The 26,357-nt window shown below is 33.7% G+C and overlaps 1 protein-coding gene across 1 annotated transcript; it reads right to left on the reverse strand.

The window, feature by feature from the left end:
- Positions 1-7: 7 nt before the first annotated feature.
- On the reverse strand, positions 8-16,158 carry LOC128176935 (basement membrane-specific heparan sulfate proteoglycan core protein-like). The gene is made up of 12 exons (XM_052843452.1): positions 16,005-16,158; positions 9,946-10,494; positions 9,693-9,809; positions 6,530-6,832; positions 5,154-5,450; positions 4,601-4,894; positions 4,135-4,490; positions 3,729-3,807; positions 2,972-3,283; positions 2,413-2,727; positions 2,016-2,190; positions 8-1,398 (listed from the first exon to the last, which is right to left on the reverse strand). The coding sequence occupies exons 1-12, from the start codon at positions 16,156-16,158 to the stop codon at positions 1,185-1,187; spliced, it is 3,165 nt and encodes a 1,054-aa protein (XP_052699412.1). The 3' UTR covers positions 8-1,184.
- Between the last annotated feature and the right edge of the window lie 10,199 nt (positions 16,159-26,357).

Raw genomic sequence — 26,357 nt, forward strand, 5'->3', positions numbered from 1 at the left:
ATAAAGAACAATTATCCAGATAGTTGTATTTCCCTTGCATTCTCAATAAAATTCTGTTTATTGTTCCTTTACACTTCCTTTTTTCATGCTTACATGTAAAGATTTGTTTTAAACGATTTGATCGGTTGGTTGCTTTTTCAGAGACGAACCTGCTTATTAAACTCATGGCCAAAACCTTCAATTACACTTAATATAAGTATTTAATTTTCAATAATTCAAAATTAGCCGCAATCTTAGTATGTATTTTAATTTTAACGTTAAACTTATTATGGAAGATTAGTGTTTCACTATCAGTACTTGTAAGTAACTGCTATTTCGAGCTCTCGAGTTCATGTAGTATCGATAATTATTTGTAGCTCCCTTGGTCAACAGTTTCCTTCAAACAACCCCAAGTCTATCGAAATAACTTGACGAAAGATTATATTATTTTTTTTACGTATGAAAAGTCTACTTGTATCATTATCCAATAGTTTATTAATAAATTGATTAATACCTTTTTCTTCAGACATTCAAAATAACGCAAACATTAATTGATATATAGATATTATAATATTAATTAATATGCTAATTAAATCTAAATCAGACACCCAGTGTAGTGCACGTGTAAGGAATAAGCTAATCTAATCTTGCATTATCAAACGATAATCACATAACTAATGCTGCTACATGTAGTACAGTAAAATGTATCCAAGTTTTAAAGGGGCATGATCACGATTTTGCTCAAATATCTTTCTGTTATTATTATTAACAATGCTTTAAAAATGCATTTCTAATGATCAAATAGAATTTGAGAGTCAGTCGTAGGATTATAAGCAAGTGACAGGGCTCTCAATTCTTTGTCATGTGAACAAGGCTCGTGTCTTGTTTTTCTGTTTACATAGGTTCACAATAGCAGCAAAAGAATCTTTTTCAAGGAAGTGTTTAATCTTCCTCTTCATTTTAAGCTTAAATAATACGTAGCTACTTTGTCGAAACAGAAATTTTCACTTCAACATTCAAAATGTAAACGAAAGCTTTGTTTACAGTGCAAAGAATTGTAAACTCTGTGACTGTTTTATACCTCAACAATTGACCCTCAAATTTTGTTGCCTATTATAAATGTCTTATAATAATTTTTGATTAAAATCGTGACATAACCGCCCCTTAAAGACCATTTAGACTTTGGTCAATCAGACACGACCAGATTACATATTGGGAGGAGGCATGGAGTTGATGACCCCCTGGAACCCCCCGATGTAGTTAGGGTCCGGCATGTCGTCGTCATGGTTACTCTCTCTGTCGTCATCACTGTTGTTGTTGTCACTGTTATGATCGTTGTTATCATTGTTGTTTCTGTTGTTCCTGTTATTCGAGTTTGAGTTGGATCCTTGGGAATTCCCATTTAGTGGCTGTATTGCCCTGTTATGTACAGAAAGAAATAGATTAAAAGTAATCGCACTTACATTTTAATGCCTAAGCAAGCTTGATAAATCTTAAATCAGGGAACAACCTAGGCCTAGGATTGTATAGTTTTCTGATAGTGTTCCTATATTACATATGCAAACAAGAGGCTTAGTGTCAGACCGGTAAAAATGTTAATTCATATTAGAGGTTCTTGGTTCGATCCTCCCTTCCTATTTACTCACATTATACGGTTAATTTTCATAGCACAACAGCTAGTCATTACTGATGTTAAAGAATCAAGCGGTTAAATGTCGTTTATTTTTAATAATGTTATATTTATGATAAGAATATCCATATAACCATTCTGTCGCAGCTTTGAGTTGATTAAATGCATTACATGGTAAAATTGACATTGGAAAAATTGGGTTTCTTTCATCAAAAGGGATTTAATCTAGATAATATCACTGAAAATTATCTGTTGTAAATGAATTAGTTTGATGTGGACCAAAATTTTTTCAAGTCTTATAAAACCACGAGTACCTAAAAATATCAATGAACTATCAAACAAAAATAAATTACTTGACTTATCCAGAATATGACCAAATTGACAGCAATTTGGTGAAGCGACTTACTTGCTTGTCAGTGACTTTAAGGCGACCACCCCTGCAGCCACAGAAGCGGCGGCGCCCACAGTACCTGCTACCGCCACAGCTGCCGCTTTCCAGGTCGACACAGAACAGGTAGGTTTATTGTTCATTAAAACACATTCTCTGAGACCTCCACAACTTAGCTTGTCACAACTGGAATCTAAAACCAAAAGATAATAATATGTGAGTCAAATCAAATCTACTTGCAGATAAATAAAATCGATTGACAAGCCATAGAGCTTAAGGGAGATATGCGGCCAGGTTGTAGACACAGTATATTACAATTATCAATTTGAACAATTTTGCCCAAGAACACATAAAATTCACAGTTAACAGCGTCACGTGATTTGCAATAGAAACGTAGGAAAAACATACTACACACCGTCAGGACTCTTAAGACCGATATAGATCAATGAGCTGGATGTTGTACCATCTATATTTGTAACTTTACAGCGATAATACCCAACATCAGCCTCTGTAATGTTGTAAATGGTAAGAGAGGGGGACACTAATGTACCCCCTCCATACTTGACGTTTGTCTGCGTGTTGATAACATTGTAATTAGCCTCATTTTGACCCTTTCGTTCCCAGGTGATAGTTGAGTTACTTTCCGAATTGGTGATGGTCACATATAACGTCGCATTGTTTCCGAACGATACGGTGTATGTCGTGGCTCCTACATTGACATTTGCTAGTTCTGAAAATTAAAGTTTGTCTTACTTTAAGCATAAGTTACAAACACTGTTTTAAAGTTAACCATATATACATATATATATATATATATATATATATATATATATATATATATATATATATATATATATATACTTAACCCCAATTACTTTGTTAAAATCTTAATAAATATAATTACTCTTGAAAATAAATCTACATTATTTCTTGATACAAAACCATTTTAAAAATACTACAAAACTGAGTCATACGTTTCTGCACGAGAACAGTGAACACAGGCGTCGTGGTAGTCCCGTCATTATTGGTAACACGACATCGGTAATATCCACTATCCTCTAATTTCAGATCATTTATTTCTAGGGAGGGACTATCGATCGTACCCCCGGTGAAGCGACTGTTTGTCGTTATATTCATTGAGACATACAGAAAAGAGTAAAAGCTGCTCCCTTTTTCCCATGAAACTGATTTCATTTCTGGACCGGAAGTATAGTTTACTTGGAGTGAAATAGAGGCTATCGTCGCAGCTGTTAACGAGGTCTTTCCCACCGACACTACAGGGGGTCCTATAAACAAGAAAAACGTTTAATGTTTTCATTCTTTTAGCATGAAGAGAGTACCTTCATTCTCATAGATCCTGGTTTCCGTGTAAATTAAAATTTTTCAACATTCAAAATCAGTTTATAATAATGTTTTTGTCATTACCAAAAATGTTTGTGAATTTTGCAATATATATATATATATATATATATATATATATATATATATATATATATATATATATATATATATATACTCTTTCAAATAAAAACACAAAGTCGTTGTATACTTATATGATTTAGCTTGTATTATTTGTTGTTCTTGAATTTCATTACCTAACACAAAAACTGGACGGAATAGAGACGTACAAATCTTTTCCAAGTAATTGTCTTGATGACCTAACCCAACATTAACCTTGTTCGCAATGGATTGTAAACGAGCGTCTTCAGAGAAAGTTTTAACGATACGTACTTGTATTGACGTATAAATAAATTAATGAGCTGATCGTTGTACCGTCCCGGTTTGTTGCCCGCATTCTGAAAACTTGAAACTAATGGTCAGCTTATAAACCACGAATTGAAATTGGTCCGGCTGTTTGAGAAAGAAAATAACACATAAATGTGACCTGTCTGTACCGTATTACGGTAAGACGGACCAGAAATGTTTGATTATTCTTATTTGTTACATGTAGTTAGTTTGTAGCGATATTTTCTTGATATTGACAAAAAGTAGAAAAATCATTCCCAATACACGGTTTTCTACTCATGATAGCCATTATCAGTACCAGAATTTAAATAAAGTTAAGATGAACAGGCAAACGGAAATAAGACTGAATCCAGAATAAATGTGATCAGAAAACTTTGCTTGACCATTAAGCCTTTATAAGGTCAGATGTCAGAGGAAGTGTCTCATTATTACTTTTTTGAACACTCAGAGTAATCCTTGACGAGTAGATCGTGCCGTCGACATTGGTCAGTCTAAGGATATAATAACCGCCATCCGAAGCTGTGACGTTACGTATGACCAGCGAAGGTGACGACACGGTTCCGCCATCGTATCTAACGTCTGACGTCAGATCCAGGGCGGCGTAGTAGTAAAATGAATAGTAATATATCGTGCTAAACATCCAAGTGATATTTATGGCGTCGGGCATGGAGAAGATGGACACAGAGAGCATGACGTCATCACCGGTGTAAACCGAATATGTATACATATCCACGTTAATTGTTTTCCCTTTAAAATCAAAGCATTGAATTAATTAGTAAAACATTAATTTTGTACACATCGTAAACTTTAGAGAAAAATTATTTTAAAATAGTATGAACTTTTTTGGAAGAGCTTACCCCTGAGAGTAACATATACTGGTGTACTTCGTCCAAGGCCACTTGAACTGTTAGCACAACATCTGTAGAATCCTATATCAGAGGTATTCAAATAATAAATTCGTAAAGAGGGTGATGAAGAGTACCAGTAAAATTTGGAATAAGAAAATATTATTTCTGTTTCATTGTCCTGGTCACTGGGTTGAAACGTCCAGAAGACTCTACTTATTGATCCGCCCATAACAGTACAGGGAATTGTCAATGTTGTGCCAGACGAGCCAGTCATATTTTGTCCTGTTAAGATAACTGGAACACCTGCAACAAGCGAAAAATTGACCACATTACTTAAAAAATCAAACTTAGTAAGTTAAGTTACTTTTTAAAAATCAATTTTTATTAAAGTCTTAATATTTTGAATGTTCTTAAGTATATACATAACAACAAACAACTTTTAGCGTGCTACAATTTAGAAAATAAACACTTTATATCAATGTATTATATATTATGCAATACCCTCATACTATTTTTTGCACGGTTGTAATACTTTTCAAAATTTTAAAACTGGTACACGTACCTCCATCTACATGTAGATACACGACGATATCTGAACTATTTCTCGTCCCGTATGAATTGGATGCTGAGCACTTGTAAATTGCTTGATCGTCGGGCTGGAAGTCTGTGATGGTAAGGGAGGGGTTCTGTAGAGTTCCCCCTACATATTTTCCCGTCAGACCAGTTGTTATATCGCTGTCATATTTATACCATTGCATCATCTGCACTGGTGGGTAGGATGACGTAAAATTGCATGTCAATGTCACGTTGCTGCTTGCATTTACAGCATAGGATCGGGTGGTTACAACACTTGGATAACCTAGCCAACAAAATTGAGAAACCAAAGTAAGCCTGCCAATAAGGTAATGCAATACTAATATCCGAACATATTGCGAATAGATATCCTAATAGGTAATGGTTATTTGCCAAAAACTGACCATTATGCCTGATATTGTACAGTCCGAGGCGCTTTAGCAACGAGGAAAGTAGATTATCAGACAGAATACACATTTTGAAGCTTATAACTTGCTATACTCATTTCGTCGCCTCATTGAGTATGAACAGTTTTTACGAATTCTCTGCCGTGGTTCATTGACCATTTACCTTGCACAACCCAACATGTTACATGTAACAATTGAATTTAGGCCATAATAGATTTTTTGCGTTTGAGTCTATAATTAAACTGAATACGAAATAAAAAAAAAACTTGTCAACTGAAGACGATGAATGCTGTTCGATGAATATTTCTAGCTTGGTTTTTTTTAACCCCACATTGCGTCATAAAAAAGCTAACACAAAGGTTAACACAGTTCAAAACCTCTGCACATTTTTTTTGTGTGTAAACAACGGTGTGTGTGACTCAGTCTGTAGTGAATGTAGTAAATGTTAATACATGAATGTTTGATTTGATTAAGAAAAGTATTCCCGATTAAATTTCATATCAAAAGTCGACAAAAACCGAGCACTTTAACTGAGTGAATTAAGGTTTTTAAAATTCGTGTAATAAATTATTCTGATTTTCCAGAGTTTTCTAATCATATATGATATGTACACAATTTTCATGGATACTCTAGGCAGTTTGAAGGGGAAGCTAATAAATTTCCACGGAAATGAAAAATCCTGTATTCTTGGTTTTTTTCCTTGGGTTGCTGTGAGTCTTTGTTTTCTCCAATTATCTGAGCAATCCAGTGTGTCACGTATAGCCGTCTAGTATGTTGATACGTATTGGTTTACATGTAACGTATTGGACAGGCGCAGGACAAAAAGATATTTTAGGATCTTTAACAAAAGATGACGTCACCAAAAAGTTAAAATTTTAAATAGAAAGAATTTATAGATTTGGATGATATTTTTCTACATTTCTATTTGATAACATTTCATAAACTCAAATACTGAAACCTTGTCTCAAATCCAAATATATCATTTGTTCGCTTTGGCCAATTCCTGCCGTATTTTGTGCCTGACATCTGTAGTTTCCTACATCCGTTACTTGAACGTTCTTTACGGAGAGAGAGGGTGTTCCAACAGTTCCACCACTATATTTTGAAGTATCTCCTGTGCTTACCACTGAAGTGACCCCATATTTCTGGTATAGCCATATGATGGAGGAGACCGTTGTTAAACTTGTGACGTAACAATAGAGTGTTGCTGTTGAACCTGAATATACCAAAACACTAGAACCTAGTGTTACATTTGGCAAACCTGTAGATACAAAAAATACCAGTTAGTAACTACAAATGTAAACAATTGTATACCGTATCTTTTTGGATAGAAATATTAAACTACATCGATACGGATAATAAAATTAGAATATTAAAACTGCCGCATTGCAGACCTAGCTGGCAGATAACGGCAACGGGTTTTTTTTTTCCAAGATGACAAATAGCTAGGATGTTAGTGATTTTTTTCTCCTACTATGGGTAACTTCTTTGGTATTTTTGTGAAATATATATAACTATTGTTAAATATTGCTAAGGATATTTTAGATATTTTCTGTAACATTTGTTTACCAAGGTAAGTAGTAAACATTTACTTAGAATCATTTATCCATGTGTTCATGTTTTGAGTGTGTGCTTCATACAGGGATGTAAATGCACTATATATCATTTAGTTTTTCGTGTAGTTTTACGGTGTTAGTCTATCACTGAGGCTAATTGTGTTTAATATCAAGTAGTGTAACACCTTAACGTTATGCATATAGTATTCATATACACAGTAGGTTTGCGCTGTTTTATGGTTTACTGTAACGGAAATATTGTGATATTAGTCGTTTGATTTAACTTAAAGTTATGAGATTACAATTTAATATGATTGATATAGTGATATTCAGAAGGAAAATAGAGCGATACTAGATTCGCTGATAAAAGATTGATAATCAAGTGTTTACATGAGTTTTAGTACGTTATTTTATTTCAGATACCGATTTAAAGTTAGATAACATCTTTTGAAGTAGAGTTATTTTGAAAGACATACAAAAACATGAAAGACAAGAGACCGAGGGGCCAGGCCTGGGGGCTAAAAAAGTTAGACGAGCTCACTTTTGATCTAAGTCTCACTTTTATCAAAGGAAGATATTGTGGAAAAGTGAGACTGAGATCGAAAGTGAGCTCGTCTAACTTTTATAGCCCCCAGGCCAGGTCACACACCTCAGCAACAAGGCCAAGCTGATCGCATTTGCTTCATCCCATCAAATACAAAACATATGGGAATTGTAGTACATGTAGAGACGACCTTAAAGATATTTGTATATGCTTAATTTTCAACATAAGAAATATCAGGAGCCATTTTTGAATATATTTTATACGGGATCTATTCTACAACATTGTCCAGATATTTAGTATATGACTCAATAAAACTGATTTTATTACATGTATTAAGACTTTCGTTTCTACGGTGAGTGATGTGGTTCATGGGCCTCTCGTTGTTAATACTACATGTACCAAATTTTTAAAATGCTATTTGAATAGTAGCATTTTTATGGTGTTCAATAAAACATGAATTGTATTATAATTATTGAAATGTGTTTTTTAGGTACTGAACATTTTTCTTCCCAATGGTTGATTAGTAGTAAAGATTGGAAAGAATCACAGATAACTTCGAGACAAACTTTGAACTCGGCAATGGAAATACTGCCCAAAGACTGAGAAACACTGAAACATCAGTAATTTCACCCTAGTCAAGTACAAGAAAGAGCAATAGAAATGATCTTTCTTGTGTTCAGCATTATTGCTTTAAGACAGAAAAATGTTCTTTCGAATGCCATACAGTCTGAAGCTGCCGTTGTAGAAACCGATTTTGCAACAAAGTGCATTGTAGATGCTTAATTACAATTATGCAGCAAATAGTCGGACACAATCATAGATACTGTCATTGGTACTCAATAACTTCAGTAAAACTGAGCTTCAGATAGTGATGCCAAGAGTTACAATTGCAAGAATTAATGCTACCAGAAAACACGCCATGTTTACTGGACAAGGAAATATTATCAATGAACCGAAAATCAATCGCATGAGGGAAACTAAACTAAAACTTGTACATTTCAATGACTTTATACTAAATCCAGTATATTCAAGTATCGTGGGACAAACTTTAGGTCATTGTCTTACCTGTGAATCAGTTTCTAAAATTTAAATACAAACGTTATCTCAAAGAGAAGATAATGTGTTTATTACTATGTAATAGTGATTACTATAGGTTTCCCCGGCCCAAGGTATTTAAAATAAAACAGGACAGGTGCAATTATAAAAATCGATGAAATGGAAAGTTTTCATGACACAGTGCATCTTATTTGACTCTTAATTGGGTTTCACTCGACAAAATACAGAGGAACAAAATCTGGCGTCTTATATGTACGATGATTTACATGTAAAATGGGGAATGTTAACATCTTTTCTTCATTTGGAAGTTACTCGGAATTTCGCGCACAATTTTTCAACGTTATCGTTCGAGTACTTTTATCTCTTTTGCAATGGAAAATCACCGTAACAATAGACTTTTTACTTTTAGCCGTGTATTGAAACCTGACTAGGGGGCCTTTCAAACGGTAAAAGTTGGGATTTCTTCATATTATTGAGTAAATATTGTTTGCACCCATTAAAGGTATTTATAAATTTTGAAGATTTAAAGAAAATGTGTGACATAAATATCTTGGGACAGAAAATACTACATATAATTTAAAGTACATATACTCTCGTGGTGGGTATCTCGAGATATATTTCAGCAATAATTCTAAAAAAAAATGCATAGAACTTAACTTATTGCGTACAGTTCTAATGAAGTGTAATGCTCTTTAATGGTTGGCAGTACAAAGCTTTTCTTTCAATTTTACCCACAAGATGTTTACTTTCACGCGCATATAAACACATGGAGATCGTGTATCTCCTCCGCAAAGAGTTGCACGATGAAAATGCCCTCATGGATATGCCTATGAATGAATTAACTCAATACCGCTATTTATTATGAACAATGAAGTATGAATAAAGTACAAGTAAACTAAAAATATGTCTGTGCCTTGTTAGGAAAAACAGGTATAAATCATGATAAGTAAATAAAACGTTTATACCTGGCAGGTAACAGTTGGGATCTGTATTCCCTCCTTGACAATGACACACGTATTTTCCAAACTGGTCTTCACAAGTTCCCCCATTTAGACAAGGTTCCCCAAGACAATCATTGATATCTGCGAAATGAAGAGTCATTATATATAAAGAAATTGTTGGGAAAATACATTTTTTCTATTGTCCATTATTCGTTGTTCTTTTAAATTTGGTTTCAAATATCTATGCCAGAGAAAACAAATTTTATCAATTTTATACCATCTGCACACGTCCTATTTGATAATTCCTCCGCTATGAGATTGAGCACGTCAAATGTGGTCAAATATGTGTAGTCGTTGTGTGTAGCCACTGAGCGAAGCACAGCGGAATTCACACCTGTCCCAACACCGACGCAGAAGATGGTGACTCCCATTGCTTTTAGACGTTCAGGCTCGTCAGAAAGAGAGCTTTGACCATCTGTTATTAGAACTGCTATCTTTGCCGCATCCAATCGTGCACCTCTAGTGGTTGTAAAAGAGTACATTCGGGCATAGTTAAGGGCACTACCTATGCTTGTTCCACCACTTGAGAAACTGATGATAGAAATAGCTGACTGAATACTTGACACAGTTTGGTATCTGTTCAAGGGGAAAATTTCTCTTGCAGATGATTCAAAATTGACGACGCTAAACTGATTTGTATCGTTTCCAACACTGAATTGGCCGACAATGGTGCTTACAAAAGATTTGATCCGCTCAAAATTGCTTGAGCCAATGCTTCCAGATTCGTCAAGAAGAAAAACAATGTCCCCTTTTGAGGCACACGATCCTATAATAATAAAGCTAAATAATTGCATTTGTCATGATATGAAGCCTATAAATCTCATGCCATCCGGCAAATGCTTCCACGTGTGCACACATTCCGCTTGCAGAAGTAGTTTTTATAAAAACTTGAAGCTTTGGTCTAGTATTTATATAACATTTTACTCAGTTTTATTTCAATTCATTTACCTTAAGAGATGCAAACATACATAAAATACAGCTCGACCTGTTAATTGAAGAATGCACATCTTGTCTCACGCGTAAGAATTTCGATCGAAAGATTCATTCAGTAATGCAGTCGATGAACTGACCTCAATCATAAGAAGATGCTCCATGAACTGACCTCGATCTATTGATATTGCATAATAGTTGCTCGGAAGACGGCTTGATTTATAAACAAGGTTACGTTATAATGCGACCTCAATAGCAAGTTATGATGGCATTCAATGTTTTTCAGTCGCATTAAATTATTTTAATACAACTCTTTCTTTGTATACGTGTTAATGCTTTTTGAAGAGCCCTACTCAGTATTCTGAAGAAGATACATTAACATTTAATAATTACGTTGAAAATATAAAACTAGAAAAGGAGTTTACGAACGGCTTTCCCCAAATTTATTTCAAAATCAAATTTGTTGACGGTTTATAGTGTACAGATTCAAAATATTCTATATTTTGTAAAAATACAGTACTTTTTAAGTTATTTTACATCAAACTTGTTGATTGCTTCTAGCTATCAATATATCATTATTGCCGATCATTCCTTTAAAAGGAATGCTTTTTTAAGATGACTTCAACTTCGTTCGGATTCTGTGATGATTTGCGCCACCGAGCGTGTGGCAAATGTATTGAGTAAAATGAAAACCCTCCTGCTTGATCGAGTTAAAATTTAACCAACCTTGTCTTCTAATAATTTTTTTTGAAAATACAACTATATAACAAAGTTAACACGAAAGCTTGCTTCTTTGTAGATGGGTATATCCCTCTAACTTTTTTAGAATTGGTAGGACAACAAAGTAGTGCCTTTAAGCAAAATAGTCCGTGTACTTGCAGAGTGTTTATACATTTATTGGGACATTTTAAATCAGAATGCTTGACACATGTCAGAAAAGAGGATTTGCAATTTTAAAAACAAGTGTCAAAATTGAATTATCATTTGAAGAAAAGAAATGAAATTGTTTGATGTACACCCTTTCCAAAACTGAGAAATTCCCTACTTTTACTTTCATTTTCAGAGTTTTTCAAAACAGACGCATTTTGCCGGAAAACGGAAACTTTAAACCACGAAATTTTTACAGGAAAGAGACAATTTGATGAGCTTTCATTCAAGAGGTCCCTTGTTGATGAACGAAAATTAGGGCCGGAGCTATGAACCATAACGTTTACATTACCGACTATGGAAAATGCATTAGTGGACTAAACCCAGATAGGAAGCCTTTTTCTAATACATTTAGGAGAGAGAGGATTTTACTTGTCAACACCTATCAACTTTCGTTAGGAACAGAATGACAACTATTTATGAATGCATTTTGGTAGTGAGATCGATATTTGATGGTTTAGTGTAACTCATATCGACACACTACTTACCTCAAGCGTTCTCTTTAACACACTACCCGATCTCGGAAAATAAGGTATGTGAATTCACGTGCAGTTAAAGAGTCTCCATTGTTACATTTAAACAAATTAAACTACTTACCGTTAGCTTACGTATATTCCTTAACATAAAATATAATAGAGCAACACTACTCAGCGGTTTCAAAAATAAAATAAACATATAAAGAGAAGGCAAAACATCTCAGTTTAATCAAAACTGCTGCTAGAATTCTATGTTCTTAATTAAATAGTTATTCATCCGGCTCTCGTAAAACCTTACAACTTTTTATGAAGTTTTCACGGAGAACGTTATCATAATGTTGCATCAAAATGACACAAAACGTGGGATTCTTGCAGCACTTTACAGTTTTAGCATTGATCAAACTAACGATACGTATAAAATTTCAAGTTCAATATATACGGGGTAGTGTTGTTCTAGTCAGATTTTTATATCATAAACAACGACAGAGGAGAGCTTGGCCGAGAAATAAAGCAAATATACATACCTTTTAGTGAATGATTGATAAAAGTAACATCTCTGACGCAGTATTCTTATGTTTAATTCTCAATAATAGAGAATATATTTTTGAAACCGTGGAGAATACTTTGGATTTCATGTTCATTTCACTATTTTAGTCAAAAGCTTTTGAGATATCGAATAGTACCTATTTCATGGTGAACAATCCTTGTATACCCCTTTAGCATGATCTTTACTGCTAGGGTGACCAAATTCTCTATGAATATATGTCAGCTTTAATTACAGACAAAAACATGTCTGTCTAATGTTTACGACGGCGGCTCTGCGGAGAATCTGTGTACGAATAATAGATGTATTTATTGAAGTTAAAGATGTTGTGGGAGTCCATGCTGAAACCTACTTCCTATTAAAACAAATAACAAAAGCAAGTATATTCTTCTTTTTTTTCTTTCGCAAAATTGTTTCCATACAGCGAAGCGCAATGGGTTACCAATGATTCTGGGTTATGAGTTGAAATCCCATGTGGCGTTTTTTATTGATATCTTTTCGAATATTTTTTCACATATTTTTGGCCCAATATTATAAAATTAAGAGATTGTTAACCAAACGTATTTTGATTATAATCGACAGGTGTCCTGTATCACATTAATCCAATCGCAACTTCTCAGGCATTTCATACATAGCTTCCGAGCTGTGCTTGAAAGGCCTGAGAAGTTGCGACTGAGTTACTGTAAATCTTATCATTTATTGGTTGTTTAAATTAACACCTAATCGTCTGACATTAATATTCATTGAACAGGCTATTGGATACCGCTAGAATATTTTTTTTTAAGAAACTTAAACCTTTATTGCTCACTCTTTCGTTTTTCTTCAACCTAAATGATCTGTTGTTAAGATTATGAAGACTAAGTTTCGTTCAAATCTGAATTAAACTGTTCAGACTTTCGTGCTAAAATTCTTCAGGGTCATCATACGCTTTAGAAAATAAAAATATATTGGCAGTTTCTATTTCAGGCGAATTGCAGGATTAAAAAAAATAATATAACATAAAAAGCATAATGGAGTAGATGATTTCTGTACAGCATAGTGGTTAATGAATATTCAGCAACTTAAACCATGGGATGGTTAGGTAAAGCATGGAATTAAAAAAAAAAATTCAGTTCCAAAAAAAAACGATGTCCGATGTGAGAAATTTTAATCAGACATTTTTTCCGATATTGTACAGGGAATTTTGGCACAAGCAGTGGTGAAAATTTATGACAAGAGTAATGCAATATATCGACAAGGCTCTAAGACATCGTTGAAATCTAAGATTCTTTAAATATCAGAATAAAGACTATTAAGAAGAGGAAAAATCGTTATGACAATATCTGAGAAACAATTAAGTGCGTATTCATTCCAAGCTTTTTCTAAAGATTTTGAAGGCATAAGGCCACTTAATGTTCAAATGTCATTTAAAAAATGGCAACTACGTGGAAGTCAGTACTGGAAGGCTTTCTAAATTGTTTGCTAAATGTAAATGTCCCTTTGTCTAAATTGCTTTTAAAAAGCACATTACTTTAAGGTTGTATAAAAATATTGTGACAGTACCTAAAAATTTTAGTGCCCGGCATAAATTAATACACGCGCATAAGCGCTAAAACATTTGCTCATTAAATGTGGTTTTTTTTATTTAAATTAAATTATTAAAAAATAAAATTTAGATCAGTTAACAAAAATAGAACTAGTATTCAGAAAATACGATATGCAGTGTCGAAAGTGTAGCTGCAAAACTGCCGGGCAACAAGAATGTTCTTGTAAATGTACTACGGAAGACACGTTGGTTCATGTACATGTATGTTTAACATTATTTTTCATTACTTCCAGAGTGCGTAAATATACCGCAACAATCCCCACTCTGTTTACAATTCCTGCTGCATGCAGATATGAAACCGTCTTTGAATGACCTTCTCAAGAGTAATGCTTCAAAACAATAAACTAGGAATGGATTTGATTTTCGTTTTCTTTTTCTTTTTACATTTCTTGAGACATTCATTTCAAACAGTTAAGCCTTTGTATGATATTTTGAGAATTTAAAATACATCTAAACTTTTATCCATTATCCATTGTTTCATTATTCTAAAAGCTATTGCATGTTAAAATTCAGTTTATCTATTCTCTGTTAATGGTCTAATAACAAGGTAGGTAGAATTATCCGTAGTAATGGCTTGATTTTAAAGATGAATAATGTCTATTTAACGTCTTAAAAATTTAACGGCCTGAACTATTATCGATTTTGACGATGATCGACATTTTAAAATATTAAAAGGAATTAATCATCTCGCGCTCGAAATACTGAAAAATCATATATAATGGTTCTTCTTTTATTTTGTGAAGATCCTTTTACATAAGCAATGTCTTTTGACTTAAAATTTTAACAATCGATATAATATTGTTATGGATGATAAAAAAACTGCCTTTTTAGAACATCCCTTTTTACACATTTAGGGCTGAATTAAGTTTCAATTAATGATTAAAGGTAAAAGTGCTCATTTTAAAAAAAATATCAAGTGGTATTTATGACTGAGTATTCCAAATGAAGTTCAAATTATTATAAGTTCCATTGTTTTCAAACATTATACTATAACAATTGTTTTCAGTTTTGATATTTTTGTTGAAGATCATACTTCAATAAACATGACTGTTAAATTATCCGTGATTTTAAATTCCTAGATTTAGCTTAAAAGAAATATAGTTTGAATCAATACCATGGTGTTGCTTACAGAGTACGATTCTTTAAAACTCGTTTTCTTTTAAATTTGATATGTTTTTATTATTTGATACTTATGTATAACACATACTGCATTGCTTAAATGGTTTTATTATTTCCCCATTTATCGCCCAAATACCATAAATTCACTTTTTTCACCTTGAAGTTTAATTTTATTCTCTGTTATAATGCCATCAGGGCCATATATCAACAATGAAATATTTGTTTAGGTAAATCAAATACTTACATATGACTTGTATAAAATAAGCGACGATTCTTGGCCTTATTTTTTTTTTAATTACAATTTACGTTACGAAGAATTCCAAGTTATTATCTGACTGTAATTAGAAATAACCGTGCATTCTTTTTTTCTATTATCTATGTGTCTGTAAAGTTGTTAATTGTTTAGAGAGCTGTATATTATGCCGTTTGTTTTTACATATTTAGTAACCAAAACTAATCCGGTAAATCTATCTTGTTGTGTTTAAGATAACAAAACATAAAATTCAGTTCACCCGTTGTGTTCCTTGCTGTTGATAGCTTTCATTAACTTTCTTAAATCATATTTTGAAAAAATAAAAAGACGTGTTATTTTTTAACTTTAACATCGATGTCCAAGTATTTTGGCAATCAGTACAAAAATAACAACATTATCTCTATATAGTAATTAAAGAAATGAGAGCGCAGACTATACTTACCATCTGCATAGGACAAATGACTTGACCATACAATCATTACTACAATATTGAATACTTTTATCCGTCGCCTATCATAGCAGGAAATCATGATGATGTTGGTCTTTGCTCTTTGTGAAGTTGCACCTCTTGCGGGCGACTGTCGATTTAAAAGCATATTTTAAAGCAGGAATGTTTGTTTTCAAAGTCAACGATAAAAAGGTCTATGTGATCTCATACTCAGAAAATATTTAAATTTTGCATTTCGGATCTTTCAATATTCATTAAGTTAAAGAAATAGATGTCAGTTATCAATAGTTCTTTTTAGCTCACCTGAGCTGAAAGCTCAAGTGAGCTTTTCTGATCACATTTTGTCTGTCATCCGTCTGTCTGTCCGTAAACTTTTCTCAATTTCAACATCTTCCCAAGAACTACTGGGCCAATTTCAACCACACTTGGCACAAATCATCCTTAGGCAAAAGGGATTCAAAGTTGTGAAAATTAAGAGCACATCCTTTTTCAAGGGGAGATAATTAGAAATAATGAAAAATTTTAATAATTTTTCAAAAATCTTCTCAAGAACCGAAATAGCTAGAAAAGCTGAAACTTGTGTGGAAGCATCGTCAGATAGTGTAGATTCAAAGTTGTGAAAATCATGACCCCCAGGGGGGTAGGGTGGGGCCACAATGGGGGGTCGAAGTTTTACATAGGAATAAATAGAGTAAATCTTAAAGAATATTCTTCTCAAAAACTAATCAGCCAGGAAAGCTGAAATTTGTGTGGAAGCATCCTGAGGTAGTGTAAATTCAAAGTTGTGAAAATCATGACCCCCGTCGGTAGGGTGGTGCCACAATGGGGGGTCGAAGATTAACATAGGAATATATTGAGTAAATCATTTAAAATCTTCTCAAAAATTAATCAGCCAGGGGTAGGGTGGGGCCATATGGGGGGGGGGGGTCAAAGTTTACCATAGGAATATAAAGGATAAAGAGTAAATCTTTAAAAAAGATCTTTTTCTCAAAAACTAACCAGCAAGGGAAACTGAAACTTTTGTGGAAGCATCCTCAGGTAGTGTAGATTCAAAGTTGTGAAAAAATGACACCTCCGGGCGTAGGGTAGTGCCACAATGGGTGGGGGGTTCAAAGTTTTACATTGGAATATGTAGACTAAATCTTTTAAAATCTTCTTCTCAGAAACTAACCAGCCAGATGATTCTTTATAATTGTTAAGACTTTGGCCTCAGGACAATTCTTCGGCCTAACAAGAAGGTTCAGAGTTTGATGTAGGTTTATACCCCATATATAAACGATTGTTAAGGATCTTTTTGAGAACTGCAAAACTCAACATGTGATACGATTATAAAATCATCCTGTTAGAAAAGGGACTAATGATTATAAACATAAGAATATCATATCCAGGGGGAAAATGGATTTTATTTATACAGGATCTACATGTAGTATTGAACGTTGCCGAGATAGTTTGTATTATGACCCATTAAGCTGATTTTATCATACATATTGTTCCTCATGTGAGCAATGTGGCCAATGGGCCTCTTGTTTAATGTAAATCATTTACTTTCGGTCTAACTTTACATTAAGTACTTAAAACAGAGTTAAATATTTACAACAAGCACACATTCACCATTGCACGTTATGCTATGTGGGGCATGAGGTCTAATTTGCTTGGACAAAGTAGTCGTTTTCTAAAAAATGTAATTGAAAACATAGATCAACAGCCAAAAAACAATCTATATTTTTTCTATACCTTAAAAATCAACTGCAATGGTATCTCTTGTGTAAATGTGAATATTTGATTCTTTTTCTATGAGGACAGTCTTGCATTTTACATTAGAAATGGCGATCAGTCTGGGTTTTTTTAGACGTTGATTCAAAATAATGTTCTTAAAAGGAACTTCATCTCTGACAGGTTTTATATTCATGTAAATACTAGTTTTGAATAAATAAAAACCACGAATGTTTAGCGCCATACAGTCAGTTGTGATTCCTAATCATTCTTGATCAATTGAACGATATCTATTATTCACAAAAAGGAAGACAAACGTTGAATATGATATACAACCATGCTTTGAATACTAAACAGATACAACTCCATTGAAAATAGCATCAGGCTAGTCAAGGAAAAACCCTAGAAAAAAAAGATGACTTTGACACTCCAAATCCCTAGAAAACGAGTCGTATGCCAAGATGATGTAAACAGACTACACAGCATCGTAATACAGCGTATAGTAATTTACATATATATATATATATATATATATATATATAAAGCACAGAGAAATTCTTGTTGGAGCTCCACCTCCGCCCCGGCCGGGGCTTGAACTCACGACCTCTGGAACCCATTCTCCTAGCAGTGAGCGGCCACCGCACTAACCACTGGGCCATCTAGGCAAGACAAAAATCTTGCTTTCGATGACGAAGGGAAACTAGCGCGCTGGTCGCTCACTACACGGTCGTTTGAGATACAGGTGGAATGCTGTTAAACGACAATTTGAGAGGATCGGGACGATACACATTGCATAGATATATACATATAATTGGCATATATATATATATATATATATATATATATATATATATATATATATATATATATATATATATATATATATATATATATATATATATATATATATATATATATATATATATATTGAGTGGACACGGTATGAGCTAAAACATTTCATTTTTTTCCATTTAAGTATTTAAAGGGTATTTTTAATGATTCATTTTTTTCAAGTTTGATAGTTAAAAATTGACATACAACCAAGATACAGAAATCGAAATTCTTTTTATGTAAACAAAGATTGAGTCTTGATATTGTTTACATGTCTGGCATTGGTATTATTGATAATATTATTTATGAATGAATTAAATCAATTAAGTCTTTTAAATTGTCATAGAATTTGTAATTTCTGTACTATGCATAATAACGATCGACCTTTTTAAAAAAATCAAAAAAACAATGAGATCTCAACAATGTATCTCGCTTTTACCTTGAGTCCTTACATTCAAACTTTTGTCAATCATTCAAAATGCACCAGTAAACAATTTCAAACATTTTTTTCTTCACGTAGAGTGTGCTCATTTTTAGAAAAATAACCCTTATTTTTCAGGTTATTATCCTACGTGGGTCATTATATGATTTTACACCGGCAAGGTTAAAATATTTTGAAATACTATAAATAAAGATAATAGGAATTAATAAAAAAACTCTAAAAAAAATTCTTCCTAACTTTTGTCAAATTGAAATACACAAGTCATATTTATTGGTCGATGTCAAAGCGAAACGCCGTTGAAATATCCTTTTATCAAGAGCAACTACGCGGTCAGTTCTTTTTTTATTTTCGTAGACAAAGCCTGACCACAGTGGTCTTCGCATCATGATTAACCATTCATAATAACCAAATTATAATCAAGTTTCAACCTATCAATCAGACATTAATATTTGTACAATATCGTCATGTTTATTCCGCTGATTCCAATGCTACCTACTGTATTTTCAAAATAAAAGCTGAACGTTTAATTTGAACCCTGCTCTGTCGCTCAATTTAATTTAGTATGAAAGGCCTATTGAAATATCATTGGTAATTTGACATTTTCTAAAAGAGATAATATTTTTGTGCAACAATCTAGCCGCTATTGACGATTTTAAATGCGCACAATGTGTTTTTTATATTTTAACGCTGGAAATTAAATAACGTTATGCATAGGTAATACAGTGTCATTCATCAAGTATACCTTGGTCTTCTTTATCGTAAATGAATGAAATTTATACACTGGGCATGAGTAAGTCGCAACAATTATCTTTACAATCTACCCATTTTTCTTTCTAGGGGAGACTGTTATGATGTAATTTTGTTTTTCTCAATAGATATTTCCCTTGACTTTAGGCGCTATTGAAATACCAGTTCCAAGTCTGCTTTCAATTGTAAACATGTTTCGGCTGCGATACACAGGGTTGGGCTGATAAACATCATACAATTACAAACAAGAACATGTTATTTACTTGGGAATATATATAAAGACGACCGTGAGATTATGTTTTTCATTGATGGAACAAATTGATAACAAGTAATGAAAGTTTAACAATTATTATATTGTTAAGCTGCAGTTTATTTATACTTTTCCAGATTGTTCTTAACAGTTTGTTAATCATGTCAAACATATAAGTTTCGTAATTTGCATTATTGATGTAATGCGTCGAGTTGTCTTAAAGTAGTAGTTTCATCTACTAGTAAACATAAAGGGCTTATAAATTATTATACATTATTCTTTTTTTTTCAAAATTAGTTAATACAGTTTGTGTTTTACTGTAAACAGGGAAATAATCGGCCCCTGGTTTTTTTTGCTCCTTTTTGGGAGTTGATTTTAATCAACTCTCCTATGCACTTACTTGGGCAAAGGGAAAGTGAAACAGTGTTTGGACCTAAGCACAAATCAATACCGCTGACAACACTTAGTTCTTGAAAATAATCGATAAATTCGATGCTATGTATTCTGAAGCATTGTTTTTCAAGAAAACTTATTTATTAATACCATGAAAATAATAAGATTTTAAATTGTACAAACAGTTTAAATATTTTTTAAAGTCGTATGTATTCCTACGCTAGAGTTTAATGTAGTCTCGTACAACCAGACGCTTGGCTGCCTCCGTTAATATCCGACAAAACTTGCTTGTCGGAGATAAACGGAGACAGACGAGCGTTTGGTTGAACAAGGCAAGAGTTCAATCTTGCCTGGATCGATACGATTTCTCAGAAATATTTCGATTACTGATACTACTTGCCATGCAAAATCACATATCGTTGATTTCGAATAAATGATAATCGATGATAATCGATAAAATCAGCTCCCGTCAGTTCTTCAGTACTTTGATTTCCTCGTTGTCAGCGAGTGAATCTAAGACTTGGCGAATTCCTATGTCTCAAACTATCTCTCTTTATACACAACTTAGGACGGGCGAAATCAAGACGGAGCGAAACCAATTGCAAGTGAAAAACTGCAAAATTAATCGGGGCGAAAATGCCCTGCATTCAGTATATTTTTCTTACAAAACTCATCTTTGGAGTCTGAGTGAGGAAATGTGTCCTCCAGTTCTTGACCATTTTCCTAGTAGAGGACAGTGTCATCTAAGCAATGGTGGTCTGTGGGTTTCTGAGTTTCAATTGCTACTGTTAAAGCCTGACATATGGACTCTTTGTCGACCAGGGGGTATGCCAATGCAACCTTACCTCCTCTTCCTTAATTGATGGTAAAAGGTTTACCAGTCAATTTTGTAATGAGGTAGTGTATCTAACATAATATTAATGTTCAGAAGTTTACAAGCAATCATACATACACATGCGTCTCTAAGAATTTTTTTTTTTGAAAAATAGGTTCTTGCATGGACAAGATAAAGATTTCCTTGAAAGCAATGGAAAAATATCCGTGTTTGAGAAATAAATCGATGGCCGACAAAATAAAACTAGATGCTGTCATTAGACAGTAATACCCGCACCAAGTGTTTGCCCCTAAATAACACTGTTTTGTACCAGTTTAACTAAAAATGAAGACCACATGCAAGCTCTAGTTATACATTTAAAAATTATGATTTGCATAACTGAAGGATGAAATCCCTTCCCATATGATAATACACATGAGCAACACTTTATGTGCAATTGGGGTTTGCAGTGAATTTTCAGTTAATCAATAATCTTTACATTTCATGTCATTGAGAGTATAATGGTCTTTGTCTTGCCTCAGACTAGAATGTCTCGACGTCATTGGATGAATCGCGTCACATGATTGCCTTATAAATTTCTTTACACGGCGAGCGTCAAAATTTATACGGCAACATGGCGGCCGTAACGTTTTTTGAGCTGATTTTTTACACAAACGCTCAACCATACTTTTGATTTTTAAGCCCCAAAATATTTAGAGTGGCCCCCCTTTGCCCGTGACGTAATATTACGATCCTACAATGGCATCCAGGCTTGCACAAACGACTGACAAAAAAGGTAAAAAATTAGAGAAATAATATATGAATTTAATTGTTATATATTATTTTTTTGTTTGTTTACATATTAAACTTTAGGTCCTCGACAAAACAAAACACTTATTAGGTTTGTTACTGACTGTTTAAAGAAATTTGTGGTGTCGGTAAAGTCCATAAAAGGCTCGGCTCCGCCTCGCCTTCTATGGACTCTACCGACCCCATAAATTTCTTTAAACAGTCAGTAACAAACCTAATAAGTAATAATATAATTATTACAAACAAAATTAAAACTTAAATTTATGCCCCATCCCCGTTGCGGTTGCTGGCTTTAGATTTGCCTCTGTGTGTCTACATGTTTGATTTGGGGTATCATGTTGTTTTGTAAAAAGGTTTCAATTATTCTCTGTTAGTCCTGGGGGTCAAATAATTGGTAAAAAATTACGTTTTTTCACAAAAAACCTTCTTCCTCGAACTCCTACATTTTCAGTAAACAAATCACCTCTTGGAATACGTTTTAGGTTATCCTATAGATGCACAATAAGGTTTTGGAATTTTCAATTTTGTCCTGAGGGTCATTTAATGGCTGAAAAATGACGGTTTTTTTTTACAAAAAAAAAACTGGTTTCAAAAACGTCATGATCTTCTAGAATATGATTTGGGGTGTCATATTGAAGTGTGATCAGGTTCCAGAATTTTTTTTTATTAAGGGGATCAGTGGGCAACAAAAAATGACGTTTTTTGCCAAAAAAGAACTGTTCCCAAAACCCCTCTTACAACTTTTGGAGAAGCTACGTCATCTGTTTGGATATAATTGGGGCTGTCATATAGATGTGCAATAAGGTATTAAAAATTTAAATTTCATCCAGGGAGTCAAAAAGTAGCAGAAAATTGACGTTTAGCACTCAAAAAACCCCATAGATCCAAGAACTCCTCTAATGATTTAATGGATAGACACATCATATCTTGTGATATGATAGGGACTGTTCTATAGATGTGCAGTAAGGTTTTAAAAAATTGAATTTAACCCTGAGGGATGGCCTCAGGCCCATTACCTACATACCGTTCAATACATAGATCCAAGAGCTCCTTTTATGATTTAATGGATAGACACATCATATCTTGGGATAAATGATAGGGACTGTTCTATAGATGTGCAGTAAGGTTTTAAAAATTTTGATTTCATCCAGGGAGTCAAAAAGTAGCAGAATATTGACGTTTATCACTTCAAAAAGACATAGATCCTAGAACTCCTTTTATGATTTAATGGATAGACACATCATATCTTGGGATATGATAGGAACTGTTCCATAGATGTGCAGTAAGGTTTTAAAAATTACTTTTAACCCTGAGGCCCATTACCTACATACCTTTTGATGCCCTTTAAGGATCAAGAATATATATGGTTAAAGGGTGGGGATCTCAACCATTTTCGAGATATGTGTGCACTTCCTGTTCAAGGGGGATCATGACCACCCCCAGGGCCCATGACCTACATACCGTTTGATGCCTCTTGACACAAGGAACAAGAATATATATGGTTTAAGGGTGGGAATCTCAACTGTGGCCCCCTTATGCCCGTGACGTAATATTACGATCCTACAATGGCATCCAGGTTTGCACAAACGACTGACAAAGAAGGTAAAAAATTAGAGAAATAATATATGAATTTAATTGTTATATATTATTTTTTTATTTGTTTACATATTAAACTTTAGGTCCTCGACAAAACAAAACACTTATTAGGTTTGTTACTGACTGTTTAAAGAAATTTGTGGTGTCGGTAAAGTCCATAGAAGGGTGGGGATCTCAACCATTTTCGAGATATGTGTTCACTTCCTGTTCAAGGGGGATCATGACCACCCCCAGGGCCCATGACCTACATACCGTTTGATGCCTCTTGACACAAGGAACAAGAATATATATGGTTTAAGGGTGGGAATCTCAACTGTTTTGAAGATATTAAGGGACTTACTGTTTGAGGGGGTCAGGACCACCCACAGGGCCCATGACCTATATCTGATGCCCCTTGACATCAGAAACATGGATATATATGGTTGAGGGGTCATGATTATAACAGTTTCTGAGATATATGGTAATTTTAAATTCCTCGGGGGTGGGGATGACCCCAGGGGTCAGATCTAATAAACCCTATATATTGCCAGTAAAAATCAATATATGATTATGAAAACCCGGCCTATATTATTATCTTTGCCCGTTTTCAAGTTACCATTTACAATAGAGTATACGATTCTTCCTACAAGTTTCAATGTTAGACCCCACACCCTTTTGACCCCCCCCCCCCCCCCCGAGAAAAGTGGTTGTCTAACCCAAAATGAGAAAAATCAAACCAGGGTGCACAACTAGATATGCAGGCCTATCATATCCTAGAGTTTTGTACAATTCTGTTCAGCCATCTCTGAAAACAAGTTCAGAGCAGGAAAGAAGAAAAAGAAGAAGACGAAGAATAATAATACGTGTATTAAGAACGGTACAAAAACAATAAGTCTCCAAATTTCATTCGGGAGACTTAATAATAAAGATTAAATAGAGATAGGATCATCAAACATCAATAATTTCAAGATAATTGACAATTTCTGATTCTAGGGGGGTCAGGATGAGCCCTCAGGGTCATGACTTACATGCCATAATGATCTGATGCGCCATGACCTAGGGATGAATAATATCTTTGGATTAAGGTGGGGATCTCAATGCTTTTTATGATATTTGATAATTTCAGGAAGAGCACTAGGGACCATGACCTACATACCATATCTGAAATGCCTTGAACAAAGAAACAATAATATAATATGTACATGATATATGATTCAATTCAAGAACCCAGATATAGATCAATCATCTATGTTTTGTAATACTTCCTATGTATATATACATGTATTAGTTTGTGTTTTGTTCTATACTATCCATGTCCATGACTTTTGTTTGGCTTAGTCTTATTTTAAATTACGTAAAAACATTGTCAAATATACGACCTGGAACCCCCACCCCCAAACAAACTCAAATATAAACTGGTCTCCCCCCCCCCCCTTATTTGTCAAATGATCTATTAAAATCAAAATATAGTTTGGGTGTCTAAAACCTTTTATAAACTGGTAAAAAATGTTATTCTTAAAAAAATTACATTACGTACACCTTGCATAATTGACAAAAGATCTGATCAGAGGTCATATTTCTACCTTGGGATCAATAACTAGTATTCATTGACAAGTTAAAATTAATAACAATAAATGATTCAAATTATAAATGTTTATACTCCATATTCACCCCTCCCGCAATCTAACCTGGTTCTAAAGATTCAGTTTTCTTTAAGTTAATACATTCTTACATGTGTACAGTAGCATTTTTGAAATCAATTCTTGATTGCTTTTTCTCTTCTGATGCACATTAACATTTTGGAAATTGCTTAATTCAATTTTTAAGATTTATAAACAAAATGTTATATGCATGTGTATTTGCCTATTTGGGGCAATTGTAAAGTTTCCTAAACAAACCAGTGTCATCATTAGGTTAGGAATTACCCACGTGGATCAAACACTACATATGAATAAGATAAAATGCTTTATTATTTCTAGTTCTAGAATGTCAGAGTGTCTCCAAGGGGGCATAATCTTTATACAATTTTACGCGCAATGACACAAAGAGCAAGAATAAATTATATGGTTTAGGGATGAGGATCTCAGATCTCAGAAGTTAACAAAATATACAGTGTATCATCATTTCCTATTTCATAATGACATTAGAAGATATTTTGTATTTTCCTGTTTCGTGGGGTCAGAACAGCCCCATAATCACCTTCATTGTATTTGATGCATTATAATACATTAAGAAATACTCCTTCCTTTCTATTATGACTCATAAAAAATGATAAGTGTCTACACTTACTTGCATGTAATACACAAATTTTATACGAAATTGTTTATACAGGGTCAATATGGGGTCAACTCAATAGTGAGAGTCTGACAAATGAAAAAATAACTTTGCAATTAAAATAACAGAAACTTTACAAATGCGATAGGATAGGTAACGATGATAAGCTTATTTAAATATTAAAAGATGATGATACAGTATGCTATCAAAGGGAGATCACATTTAGAGAGTGAAAGTAGAAATTATGACATGCTGGCATCTCATTATATTGTGCTACTGCTACTACATGTATTATGCTTACCTATGTTGGTCAACATCATAATGATAATCCAATTAAAACACAATAATGAATTCCTTTAGCTGATCTTAACTAATCCTTTTCTGCATATGGAAAACACATGTATACATGTATGCATACACGTGAACCCATCTAATCGAAGAGCTGGGTAAAACTAGTACCCGCTATTGAGACCTGTAGACCTGTGTTGTGTACGTAAC

Source organism: Crassostrea angulata, chromosome 1 (genome assembly GCF_025612915.1).
Source record: "Crassostrea angulata isolate pt1a10 chromosome 1, ASM2561291v2, whole genome shotgun sequence".
Taxonomy (NCBI): Eukaryota; Metazoa; Mollusca; class Bivalvia; order Ostreida; family Ostreidae; genus Magallana; species Magallana angulata.